Source organism: Electrophorus electricus, chromosome 9 (genome assembly GCF_041902795.1).
Source record: "Electrophorus electricus isolate QZ-2024a chromosome 9, ASM4190279v1, whole genome shotgun sequence".
Classification (NCBI taxonomy): domain Eukaryota; kingdom Metazoa; phylum Chordata; class Actinopteri; order Gymnotiformes; family Gymnotidae; genus Electrophorus; species Electrophorus electricus.
The window spans coordinates 18,005,789-18,018,039 of NC_137505.1; the positions used below are offsets into that span (position 1 = coordinate 18,005,789).

Consider the following 12,251-nt stretch of genomic DNA (forward strand, 5'->3'; position numbering starts at 1 on the left):
CAGATATGGTAGTCTATTTCTGTTCCGTTCTCAAGCATTAAGAATTTTGAGATTTTTGAGATGTGTGTTGACGTTTGTGTCATTAGTTAGATGTGAATTCAAGACAAAAAGTTAAGAATTGGCGTTGATCAAAAATCTGGAGTACAATGGCAAGGTGTTGCTGAATAGTATGAGGCTTGTATTACTCCCATAAGGGAAACCCTGAAAGATGATCTCATTAAAGGTAATCGGTCTTCAACCAGACATCATCCATCTTAATGTCTCATACTCTCCACCCCGCAGTTGCTAACGGCCGTGAGCTCTAGCATAGACCACAGCCCTGTGGATACCTAGATTTGAGTTATTAGCGCACAGGCTTTCGACACACAGCCTGTTGTTCTTAGTTGTTTTTTTGGTGTGTGTGTGTGTGTATGGTAGGCAGCACGGGTGAAGATCCAGAGTCTGGAGGACACCGTGGAGAACTTCTTGGCCCGCGAGAGTCAGATGAAACACCTGATCCGCTCTCTGGAGCAGGAGAAGGCCTCCTACCAGAAGACCATCGAGCGCATGCGCACCAGCCTCCCCGTGGAAACCGTTGCCGCCGGCGACGTGGAGATGACCCAGCTCAAGGCCAGCAGCACCAGCAAAACCAAAGCAGCCAGCAAGAAGCCCTGAGCCGGGCGGGTGGCTCCAGACAGGCCACGCCCCAATCTCTCCGAGCCCTCCCCCGAACCCACCCACCCTCCTACAACCCTACCCCGCTTTGTATCCCAGTGCCTGCAAAACAAGAAAAATCAACCCCAAATGAGAGTGAGGAGTGAGAACTCCTGCTTAATTCTCTTCAGCTGTCGGGGAGGAGATGGCGGACTCTTCGTATAACGACCGACGCAGCGGTCTCAGCTGCGTTGCAAATACTTGAAAACAATACGAATGTATTTTCTTTCCAAAGAGCAGTGTGACTCATGGCTGAGCAGCATTGCCGTGATGTTGCTGTACGTTTTGGGATCGGTTGGCAGAGAGACTCCGGTTTATGTTTGCCAGAGAGCTTTTCCTGATGGAGTGCAACAAAAGAGACAGTGACGATTTCGAATGGGGGGGGGGAACCCAAGACTTGGCCTATCAGATTGACACTGTGCTGGAAGAGCTTAACCCAAAGTTCAGGCAGGAACCGAAAACGTCTCTCCATTTCCTCTCTGACTTGCTGATTGTCATCCAATTTTAACCTCCTCTCCAAAGCCTTGTGCTGGTTGGGTGCCTCACCAGGAACTGACTGGGCTTCAAGGCAAATGAGTCACATCGGAGACACGAGATGTTCTGCAGCTTTGTGCTGATTACTACTACAAAGTTGCTTTTGCACATGGTATTTAGCATATTTGTGTAGATGTCACATATTGTAAATGAAAGCTCCGTAGCCGTTGCTATGCAAAGTCTTGTTGCCCTTCACTTGCAAAACCTTTTTCTTTTGTCTCGTCAAAGTACTCCAGTGCAAGATCTGTTCCAAAAAAAAAAAAAAAAAGACCCCCACCCACTGCCGCCATGGTTGTGGACAGCAGTAACGTTAGCGTAAGACTCGTCATTCCCTCTGCTCCAAGGGCTATGATCGGTGGAGATTTCTTTATTAAAATTTCACTTTAAGAGTAATGAATATTGCAGTTTGCAGGTATGGAGGGAGGGCGAGGTGGCAGTGATTTGCATGCTGGTACTTGCGGTGGGTAAACGTGTTTTTCTGTGATGGCCAGCTGAAGCCATGTGCACTGTGCTCAGGTGAGATGCGACGCATAATCAGTGTTCGGCATTTCTCATCAGCCCTGCCCTCCCATGTGACTAGCAGACGACCAGTAACGTCAGACTGACGAGCAGAACGTAAACGTGCTGCATTCTGTTGTTTTCTCATGTACAGCTGTCACCAAAACAGTTAAGTGTACATGCGCACGTCTGACAAGGGCTCACTCCTGGACAACGCCATCCCCACAGACAGTGTGGGAATGCTTGAAAAAGCCCACATGCTCTTGTTCCCATTTCAAGACATGTTCCCATTTCTGAAGGGTTTGTTTTGCTCTAATTATCAGTTATCACCCTTGATCTAAACTTCCCTTCACCTCCCATCACAGGGCCCAGCTTGTCCACACTGCTGTTGTCTTATGCTCCCAGTTAAATGAACTGTTGGCAGAAGTTGGCCAGGCTATGTGAGCAGGCACCATACGGCAGTGTTCCACAGTCCTTGGTTTATGTGCGTTTTAGATGAATTGTGGGAGGTTGGTATTCACCTGTCGTTGCCTTAGAGCTGAAAGGTTGCAGATGGGTTACTGATTACTGTTGTGGTTGTGTGTGTGTGTGTGTGTGTGTGTGTGTGTGTGTGTGTGTGTGTGTGTGTGTGTGTGTGTGTGTGTGTGTTTTCTGTTTTAACTTTTTTATAAAGTAATTCAAGACATCTAAGTGTTTTATGCTTTTCAAACAATTTCTTTCATTTGGTCTTAAATAAACGTATATTTATAAGGCCAGTGGAGGCATTTTGGAAATAATGGGTTTGTCATGCGTTAGAAGAAGACAGACTCTGTAGGTGTCTGCTTGTGTCTGTTGGAAATATAATTTGAATTAAAAGGCCAACAGCGCTAGACTCTATTCTGTTCCTAAAAGCTTGAAACGGGCACTGAGCAAAAGCCTCAGACGAATGAGGCAACAGTGACTCTCGTGTCTGCTTAGAAGACAAGGTGCCCTGGTGGTGAGACAATTGGCTTTACACATCTAAGTTAACAGCAGTGGGAGGCACCTGTTAACATACTGATGGCAAATAATCTCACCAGAGCAAATGAATCTTTTTGGGGCTTTGTTTTGAAGTCCCTGTGGTCCGCTTGGCTGCTGTTCTGAACAGCTGGTAGAACATTTGGCATCACTTCTTCACTCACCAAGACTCTCTTCAGTCCAAAAGCATCTCATTTTATTTACAGCAGGTTGTTCAAGTCTTGTAACATGTCACTGTTATCCTTTTAATCCTTTTGGTTGTCCTTGTGGTGGTCTGCTTCTGTTTCCTCACAAAGATGTGTTAAACATGGTCATTCTACCTTATATCTGACAATCCAAAGCAGGTCCTTCAAGGGAGAGTGTGTCCACAAGGTCTTTTTTGAAGATGTGTGTGAAGTATAACTACATATGACCATTGAAGTGTGTGCTAATGGAAGCACCATAGAACTTATGGTTAAAAAAATAGATGCTAGTTAATCTCATACTTTCTGTTGCTTCATAGAGAAGATGCCAAAGGCAGTATTTTCTTATTAATGTCTTTCATAAAACTTGACTCATGGTCACAGTCAGAAGGTCTCTAGTTGTTTGTTTTTTCATTACGTCAATGCTCTTTGATCACCACTTGTCTCTTGTTCAAGACCCTATAACCTATTAAAACACATCTTTCACTGCCCATTTATACCTTGACCTTCATTTTCTTTCCAACTTGCTGTTTTGAGTTTCATTTTTTGAAGGCACACCACAGGATAGTTTTTAAAACCTCTTTCACATGTATAGGAAACATTGCCCAAGGGTGCAACAGTGGCATTCAGAAGGCCTTTATTTTCATTACTGTACAGTTTCATGCAGAGAGGGATGGCCACAATGATGCAAACCTGCTCCTATGCTAAATGCATTGCAGTAACGTTGAAGAGAACCCCGAAGCAATAATAATCTTTCCGACATCCTCCACAGAGAATGTCAATCAGCACTGGAAGTCACTGATGTATTCATGTGTACACAGTAATTTGCAATTGTTGTTGAATGCTAATTTGACCTCTGAAGTATTCTCAAGGACTTTAGTAGTGGGACCGAGACTAGCTTTTTATTTTATTCCAGATTGGAGATGGTTTCCCAAAAGCCTTGTACTTTTTAAGTTGAAAATGATTGGCTTTTTCTTATAAGGATTGCAGGTCACCATGGTTGCAATGCCTGTGATTTGATCCTGCAATTTATTTATTTGTTTTTTACTGCAGCTACATGTTTGGAAAGCGCCGCCCGAGGCTGAGAGAACTTCACTGTTTGGTTTTGTGTGTGTGTGTGCGCTTTTCTTTCATAGTACTTACTTTCTTACAGTTGGGTGGAGTAAGAAGAGATCAGTTTATTCCACAGTGAGTTCTACCAAACATAGTAAATCCAATGACTATGATTACTTCATAGTTGAATGGCAAACCCAACTACGATTATGTGATTTAAGTCTGAAAAGACGCTGGCCTGTTTGTATGTTGCTGTGACGAACACTATTACAGGTGCCAGAACAGTTGCCTGGAATGTACGGATTGACTTGGAAGAGCTGTTTTGTTTTGAGATTCGGCTAACTATGGCTTGACGTTCAAAAAAGTATAAGCGATTCATAACAAGATTTATTAGTCCACCGAGTGATTACAGGTTGCACTTTTGGGTAAGATGTATTCGAGGTACTGTCTACGAGATGGATGGAAAAATAAGTCCGGTTTCCCAGCACAGAGTTGAACTGAGAGTCACTAGACCAGTGATGAGACATGGAAACTGGGTGCTGCTAGACCTTCTGTTTATTCAAGACTCCTTTTGGTGGCGAGAGCTCCCTGGCCAGCAACCCGACGAATATCATACTCCAAACAAAAGGTCACATTCCATGCGCGTTCCTGACTGAGGTCGCTTCCTGCACAGGCGACTGCTTGGAATGGCTTCTGGGAGACAGTGAGCGACTGCTGTGTACAGCACTTCCTCTGTGTGGCCTTATCTGTTTGTTTAGTACCACGTCCACCCCCCCACCGAAAGATATGCAGTAGAGTGGCTTGTCAAAGACCCATGGTGGGGGGGGGGGGGGGGGGGGGTTCTTACCTCTAGATTTGTGCTTTAGACTTGAGGTTTAGATTTGGGTTTCTTTTCTCAGCTGAACCTTTCAGGTGGAGTTTTAAGTCCTCCGTGATGGAGAAATACTGGAAACGGCTTTCGGCTCCACGACAACCGCTCTAGACTCTGCTTTGTTCTTCATCCCTATGGCTCCGTGTTCTGGGCAGCTCCTGGGGACACGGCCGCTCCCAGCAGTCATAAGTCTGTGTCCGTGGGCGGGTCCAGATAAGGGTCACTGTTGCGCAAGTAGAGCTGGAGGCTGGCAGGCAGGGTTGGGGAGGTTCGATAGCCATGGGGGAGGGGGGGTGCGTGTGAGGGAGCTCCCCTCCTGCCTTATAAGGTGATTCTTACTGCAGGGCAGAGTAGACTGGTATCTACTGTGGAAAGTGAGAACAGTGGAAAAAAGGGGACCGAAGACTAGCCCTCAGCCATACACTACCTTGGGTATAAGCCAAAGTATGTTGTTGTTGTTGTTGTTGTTGTTGTTGTTGTTGTTGAGGCCTACAGAATTCTCTGCCTAACTTTTTCAGCTTAAGAGCATGTAGTGCTGACTCTTAACATCCCTGACCGCATTTTCACATTCTGCCACGGCGTGAACGTTTGTACCTATAAATTACATCATGAGTCGGGTCCACATGTCTGTGTAATTCCTAACGGAATATTGAGAAAGATGCATGTCCGAGTCACCCATGCACATTGGGATGTTTAGTGCGATGTCCTTTGGGGTCCATGCAGTGCAGAAAGGGGCTTAGAGAGGCAGCCTGTGTATGCAGAAGTCATGCTGTATTAGAGCTACCTGCGTTCTGCATAGAGATGGCAGGTGACAGAGGCAGGCTGCAGACAGCTGCAGGCGACTGGCGCTCGGAAGACCCAGGTGTGCGGCGTCTGCCCAGGAGAGCTAGGCAATGTTGCCCGAGTCCCAGAGGGGGCCTCTCCCCCTCCCTCTCCTGGGACCCCACCCCCCAACACTGCCTCCAACTCTGCCTCCAACTCTCTCTCCCCTTTCACAGTTTATGCAGTCTGCAACGAGTGCACACTGTCACTGCCTCTCTGCATGAAATATTTATTGTGGAGTTCTGTGATAAATTGAGCAAGTTTGGTTTTGGTACATTGCAGCTTCGTTTTATTCTCTATATAATGCAGAATGGCAAATGGACATCAATTGTGGGTTGTGTCTAAAACGGTCCCCTGCTATGGTGCATTGTCACATCTGATTGGACAAATTGTCAGGAGAAGGCACACGCGCGAGCGCAAGATGTCCCCCGTTATGAGCGGCCGGCGGTAGATTTTGAGTTGTCCCCATGTACCTGTCAGCACTTGCGCGCTCTCTCCTGCCTGGAGGCCATTTGCAAGCCCCTCTGGCTCCCGCATCCCCCGGCTGTCTGCCACGGCCAGGCCTCCTATAATCCCACCGGAGTGACCACAGTGGGCCGGGAAAAAATGCTGGGTTTACCTGATCCGGCGCTGAATTAATCCGCCTCCCCATTGTGAGAGAAACAAAGCGCTGCTCGGTCTGCGGGTGGGAGGTGGCCACACCCCTGCCCAGTCCCTCCACCCTCTACTGGCCACTGCAGCCTGTGGCACAGCGCATCTCTTCCACCATCCAAGGTGGAAATGGAGCTTTGCACCTGTCCTGCTCACACTCCATTGTTCTGTGTGATCTGTGCTCTACGGATAGACCACACATTTATAACCCTTTGTTTGGATTCAGTGTATTCTTTCGGATGTGGGTGTGTAGGGGAAATAATACTTTATATAAAATATAAATCCCTGCTTTGCACATGTTCCTGTCTATGATCCTTGCCATGGTGTACGCTCTATCTGGCAGCATGTCGCATCCTGCAAGTAGGTGCTGGATTGTCTCGGAGGCTTCTTTCCACGGTCTGCAGTTTTGATCAACCTAGTTCTTATTGCTTGATCTTGTGCTGCCATGATTAGTGCCTCATTGTTGACCTCCAGTTCAACCTTTTTTGTCTTGTTCCCTTTCGTCAACCTTGGTAGCGCCTCTACCTCCGTGGTGACCCACGTTTAACTGGGGAACTCCCTCAACTCGTTCTTGTGGGCCATTACTTGCACACATTCGTAGCTGTTTTGTGTCTCACCCTGGACAGTGGCTATTGCACTTGCTGTAGGCCCCTTCCGGCCTCGTTTGGCCTGGAGTATAGCCTTTGCATATTGGATCTTGGGTGGGGTGCTCAATGCATTGTGAGGTGTCTTCTCGTCTTGACGTCGGCAAGTTATTGTACTTGCTGGGAATCTGATGACGACGGGCATGGCCTACCTGTTTATGGATTGGACCTTTTTATGTTACCAGTCAATTGACTCATGGAGATTTGCCTCATCCTCTGATGGTGCTTGGGTGTTGCTGACGTTCTCATTTCCCTCCCATGGTTCCCGTGTGATTGGTGAATCCCCAGGGTATCAGTTCCCCCTGTCCTGATCACTTTTCCTCTTTTTGCTATCAGCCAACCACACTTCTTCAGCCTGAATGACATTCCTATGTCCTTTCTGTAGATCCTGGTCAGGTGGATCGGAAAGTCGGTGTCCCTTTCTAGCTTGGCGTTCAGCCTGGTGTCATCCATGTACAGGAAGTAAGTGACGGTTGGTGTGCTCCTGACTGTATACCCAATCCAACTCCGTATTAATGATCTGGCTGAGAGGGGATATTGCATCTTCTTGTTATATGTTATGCATCTTCCACATTTCATTGTCACTTGGACAGTTTTTGAGTTGGCTTCTAGTGTTGTCCTCCATTGAGTTCTGGATGAGAGCCCCTGTAGCTTTATTGACTTGTATATACAGCTAGGCATTAGAATATCCAGGTGTGTGGCATTGTGTGTGCTGTCTTGTAGTCTGTTAGCAGAACAAATGAACCAACTTCTAAATATTAGCCCCCTGTCTGAACTGGCTAACAGAACGCATGACAGTAATGGCCATGAAGGACTCCAAAAAAGGCCAAGCACCGTTCAACTACAGACCAGTAACCTGCCTGTCCAAAACATAGAAGCTCCTGTCAGAAATATTAGCAACCATGAGTGAGCATATGCGAAAGTACATGAGCACTGCTCAGAAGGGTGTTGGAATCCTGAAGGACAGCTATAGGTAGGTCAGTGGATGGTGTTTTGAGCCTCTTGTTACCAAGACCAGACAGACCGTCCTAAGCATTGGCTGGATCAACTATATTTAGATGTAGTTTGTTTTTATGCAATATGTTTATATTAAAACACATGCTCATTTGTTTCATCCAAATGATAAATGTAAAGATTTTTAAATGATGCATTTATCGTTAAATACAATGAGATAATGGCAATATGTTTTTAGAACAGGATGCATCCAAAAATGTGTTAATATGATGAACTGAGTAGTGTGGCCAGTATGTATGAAACACGTTAAACAACCGATGGAGAGTGCTGGACAAACGTGATGTATTGGGTCATGTGAGAGGATATATGAATAGTAACTGAGAAAGTAATCTCTCATCCCTGACGTATACTCAATCAAATCATGAAGAAACTATCTATCTAACAGGATATTGGCTCTACAATGCTGAAAATAAAGCATATGAATGGTCACACTGAACACCAAAACTCAGCCCTTCTCTGACTTCACCCACTCAAAACCCATTTTTCCAGCTGAGGTAAGATCCCTTGACAAATGTTGCTGGCTCCCAAGAGACAGTTGAAGCCAACATTCAGGCAACACCCCTTATAATCAAATTATCTGTTAGACTAGATAACTGGTTCCATTATTTTCATAAAAGAGGCAGAGGGGCCTATTCTCTGAGAACTTCCTTTCTGACCTGTGAGGAGGGTGGGGCTCTGCTCTGGGGACTGCTCTGGTTATCAACGTGACGAGTCATGGGTGTGCAGACTGGATGACCTCATTGCCACATCCTCTGGTCAGCGGTGTGGCTCTCTCATTCGTGGGCAGAGCAGGAATCGGATGACCACGTGCCACTCCTGACGAAAGCCGTGAACTTGGGACAACTCCCTGAAAAAGTGTCTCGTGTGAGCTCTTCACACAACAGCGGAAGGGGGCGGTTTGGGGAGGTGGGATTTGGCTGGGGAAACCATTGGCGGCAAATATTTGTTGTTCTGCTCCGTTCCTGGCGGTGGGCCCTGCAACCCTGCTGGTGGACTGCAGCTCAGCTCTCATGCTGCATGTCTTCAGTGAACTTTGCGTTGGGTGGAGTAGGCCTTCCGTGAACTCCCTTCAAAAGTGCCCAGGAGTGCAACCACTGAGTGTGTGTTGCGATGTTTCGCTCAATGCAGCTGGTCAGAGGGTGTGCACACACCCCCACCCCCCTACACACACACACACACACACACACACACACACCCTGCTCGGCTGACGGTGCTGAAGTGAGATAAAGGAGTGGATCCAGCTGCTCTGGGTGTGGGCACACCCTCAATTAATTTCACAAGCCCCCCCCCACCTCTCTCTTGGACCACTGACACCACACCCTCTTAACTAATAACAAGAAGCCTCCGCCCTCCATCCTACGCAGGAATGGTGAGCAAAACAGCAGCTTCACTACCACTGCCTCCATCGTGTTTATTGTATGACCTTGTTATCTGCGGGCGTGTACGAGGCCCGCCTTCCCCACCTTCGTGGGGTGCCTGGGGTCAGTTGGGGCACAGAGATGAGTGAGCGATCTGAGCGTGCTCCCTGGATGGGGCGAGCGAAAGAGCGGTGGGTGTGTGGCTCAGGCAGGCAGCGAGGCGTGATGCTTCAGCTCGGCTTCAGTTTCATGCACCTGGCTAGGGGCCTATTCTTTTCTCTCTCTCATCTCTCTCTCTCTCTCTCTCTCTCTCTCTCTCTCTCTCTCTCTCTCTCTCTCTCATATATCTCTATTGCTCCATCAGAAGAGTGGGCCAGTGCCACCCAGAGCTATTTATAAGTGGGGCAGGGGAGTTGGGCTGTCGGAGGAATTGCTCAGTAGGGAGGTGTGCAAAATTGAAATGAATATCGCACATTGAAGGGTGATTGAACAGATGCATTTAAAGATTTTCTTTCTAAAATGTTATATCTACAAAAATATACTTAGACTGAGCATTTATATAGTGAAATGAGAACAATGTTTTTGAAATTATATAGTTAAAAAAAAAATAATTAATTGCTGTATATGGTGGAATGTCACCAGAATCTTAATCTTATAGCCATGTATTCAGAAAACCCAGGAAACCATGTAAACTTCGATCTTATTCAGGCTTGTGCCTTTCCTTACGTTCACCCCTTAGTCCCAAATAATTTTTAAAGTTTAGTTTTAAAGTTTTGTTCACTGGTGCTCTCCTGGCCCTCTCCCTCCCTCCAACACCCCCCCCCCCCCCCCCCCCCCGGCTTTCCTGCCAAACGATTCTCTCATCGCCCAGCACTGGAGCTCCGACAGGAGGCTGGCCCAGTCTTCCAGGCTGCCTGTGTGGGCAGCGGCGCCTCTGCTTGCCGGGGAGAACATCGAGCTGCCGCCTCCCACTCCACCCAGCCTCTCTCGGTGGTGCGCGGGCGGACCGGGCCTGATTTCCCATTGTGCTTCATTAACCTTTCCCGGAGCTCATCATGGCAGATTCAGCATGGTGGAGAGGCGAGGAGTGCTTTCGCACCGCGCGTCATCGCATGGGCTGGGGGCTTTCGATCTCAGTGACTAACTGCAGACGTGTAAATGGCTGATTTATACTGCGCCTCGCAATTAGGCGGTCTTGTGTAGTGGAAGGAGGCTAGTATGACTCAGGGGCGCTCCTTCCCTTTGGATGGTTGGCCGACACGCCATCAGCCAGGCCTGACTCGTTGTTCTTTAGCTCAAAGTGACGGGGACCCATGCCATTTGTTTGACCGAAAGGACCACGACGCAAATAACGCAAGCATAGGGCTGAATTATTGAACAGTAGTTACAGTCCTGGATGAAAAATGGTATCGACCCAATGCCTCCCTGTCCGACTCTTTGCCTCACCTTGGTGAGCAGCAAAGCACGAGCATACACTGGTTTGCAGCGGTTTGATGCAGCTTACTGCTGGGCAGTGCGAGCACCTGGCCAGACTTCAAACCCAGCCGTGAGGGTGTCTAAGTGGCCAGACACATGTGCGTGACGATGAAGGAGGAAATGAGAACTAATATAGAGATTATGCGATGTATGCATGTCAGTGTTGTGTGTGTGTGTGTGTGTGTGTGTGTGCGCGCGCGTGCGTGCGTGCATGTGCCTGTGTGTGTGCTTGGGCGTGTGAGGAAGATGGAGTGTGTGTTGGCTTTTTTAATGAGCACATATCCCTGCCCACTGCAACGAGAGCCACTGCAAGGCTGTCAGCCCGGGTAGGCTGAGGATGTGGAAATTGAATGGAGCCTTTCAGTTCTGCTCCTCGTCTCCCCGGGGGTGAGAGACTGGTTACCATGGTTATGTTGGATTCCTGCAGCTAATGGGTGGGAGTAGTGTAGCTCTGGCAACCTGGCTCTGTCTATGGCCGTGTATACGCACCGAGCGCTGGGGGGTGTGGCAGCAGCCACTCTAGGACATGGGAGGTCACACACACACACACACACACACACACACACACACACACACACAGACACGCGCGCACACACACACACACACACACCTTGATCCACACACAAAGAAATACATATTACACTGCAAGTACATAGCCAACGTATACCTCTCATGTAAGAGGCATGTAGGAATATCATTAACCCTCTTTTTATGTATGTTAATGATTTGATTGGATACAGACATGAGCATGAAAAATGTCTGAAGATGAGCTCTCCTTCATCAAGGTGTTTTTAAAAATAATTGCCTCCCATTTTCTGTGTAAACCAAAAAATTATTCCTGTTGATTTTCAGAAATGAACAAGTGAAATAACACAGTATATGACAGTAAGAGCTAAATAAAGCAACGCTGATGTTTAGGTCCGTTTTAATTTTCTCTTTTTTCTTTGCTTGGTCTTTTAAAAAATGTTATATGTAATTTGAAAAAACACTGTTACAACTTCTTGTCTACATCGTCAGAATCCCTTAGCAACCACGAAGAAAAAGAAAAAATGTGAAATGATGGAATGGAACAATGGTGCAGTGATGTAACAGTTCCTCACGTTTACAACAAAATTGCACTGATGTCTAATCTGAAACTCCAGCAGCAGGGTTCTTCCCCTGGCTGTAGACTTTATCACAGGCTCCGGAAGAACCCACGGAAAAGCAAGAAGCGATCGCTTCATTTTCTACCAGGACCAGCAACGAGAGAACAGTTTCTCTGTGTGCCCAGCATCTCCGTAAATCCCCACTAAAGTAACGGAATTTTTTTTTTTTTTCCTCCAGAAAGTGGGTCATCTTTGAAATATGTGTGTCGTTTTACCGTTGCGTTTGCCTGAGTTCTTCACACCAAGTGCTGAAGCTGTGGCCCAGGCTCCAGTTCTCTCGCCATGCAGATGTCTTGGCTCACATAACACTTGGA

At 47.2% G+C, this 12,251-nt stretch overlaps 1 protein-coding gene across 10 annotated transcripts in view; it reads left to right on the forward strand.

The window, feature by feature from the left end:
* The window catches only part of tbc1d4 (TBC1 domain family, member 4), a 31,268-nt gene extending 19,559 nt beyond the window's left edge, over positions 1-11,709 (forward strand). For all 10 annotated transcript variants that reach the window (XM_081720759.1, XM_081720760.1, XM_081720761.1 and 7 more), the window contains one exon: positions 418-11,709. In XM_081720759.1, coding sequence (XP_081576885.1) covers positions 418-654 — 237 coding nt within the window. In that variant the 3' untranslated portion in view covers positions 655-11,709. The remainder of the gene's footprint in view (positions 1-417) is intronic.
* Positions 11,710-12,251: the final 542 nt, after the last annotated feature.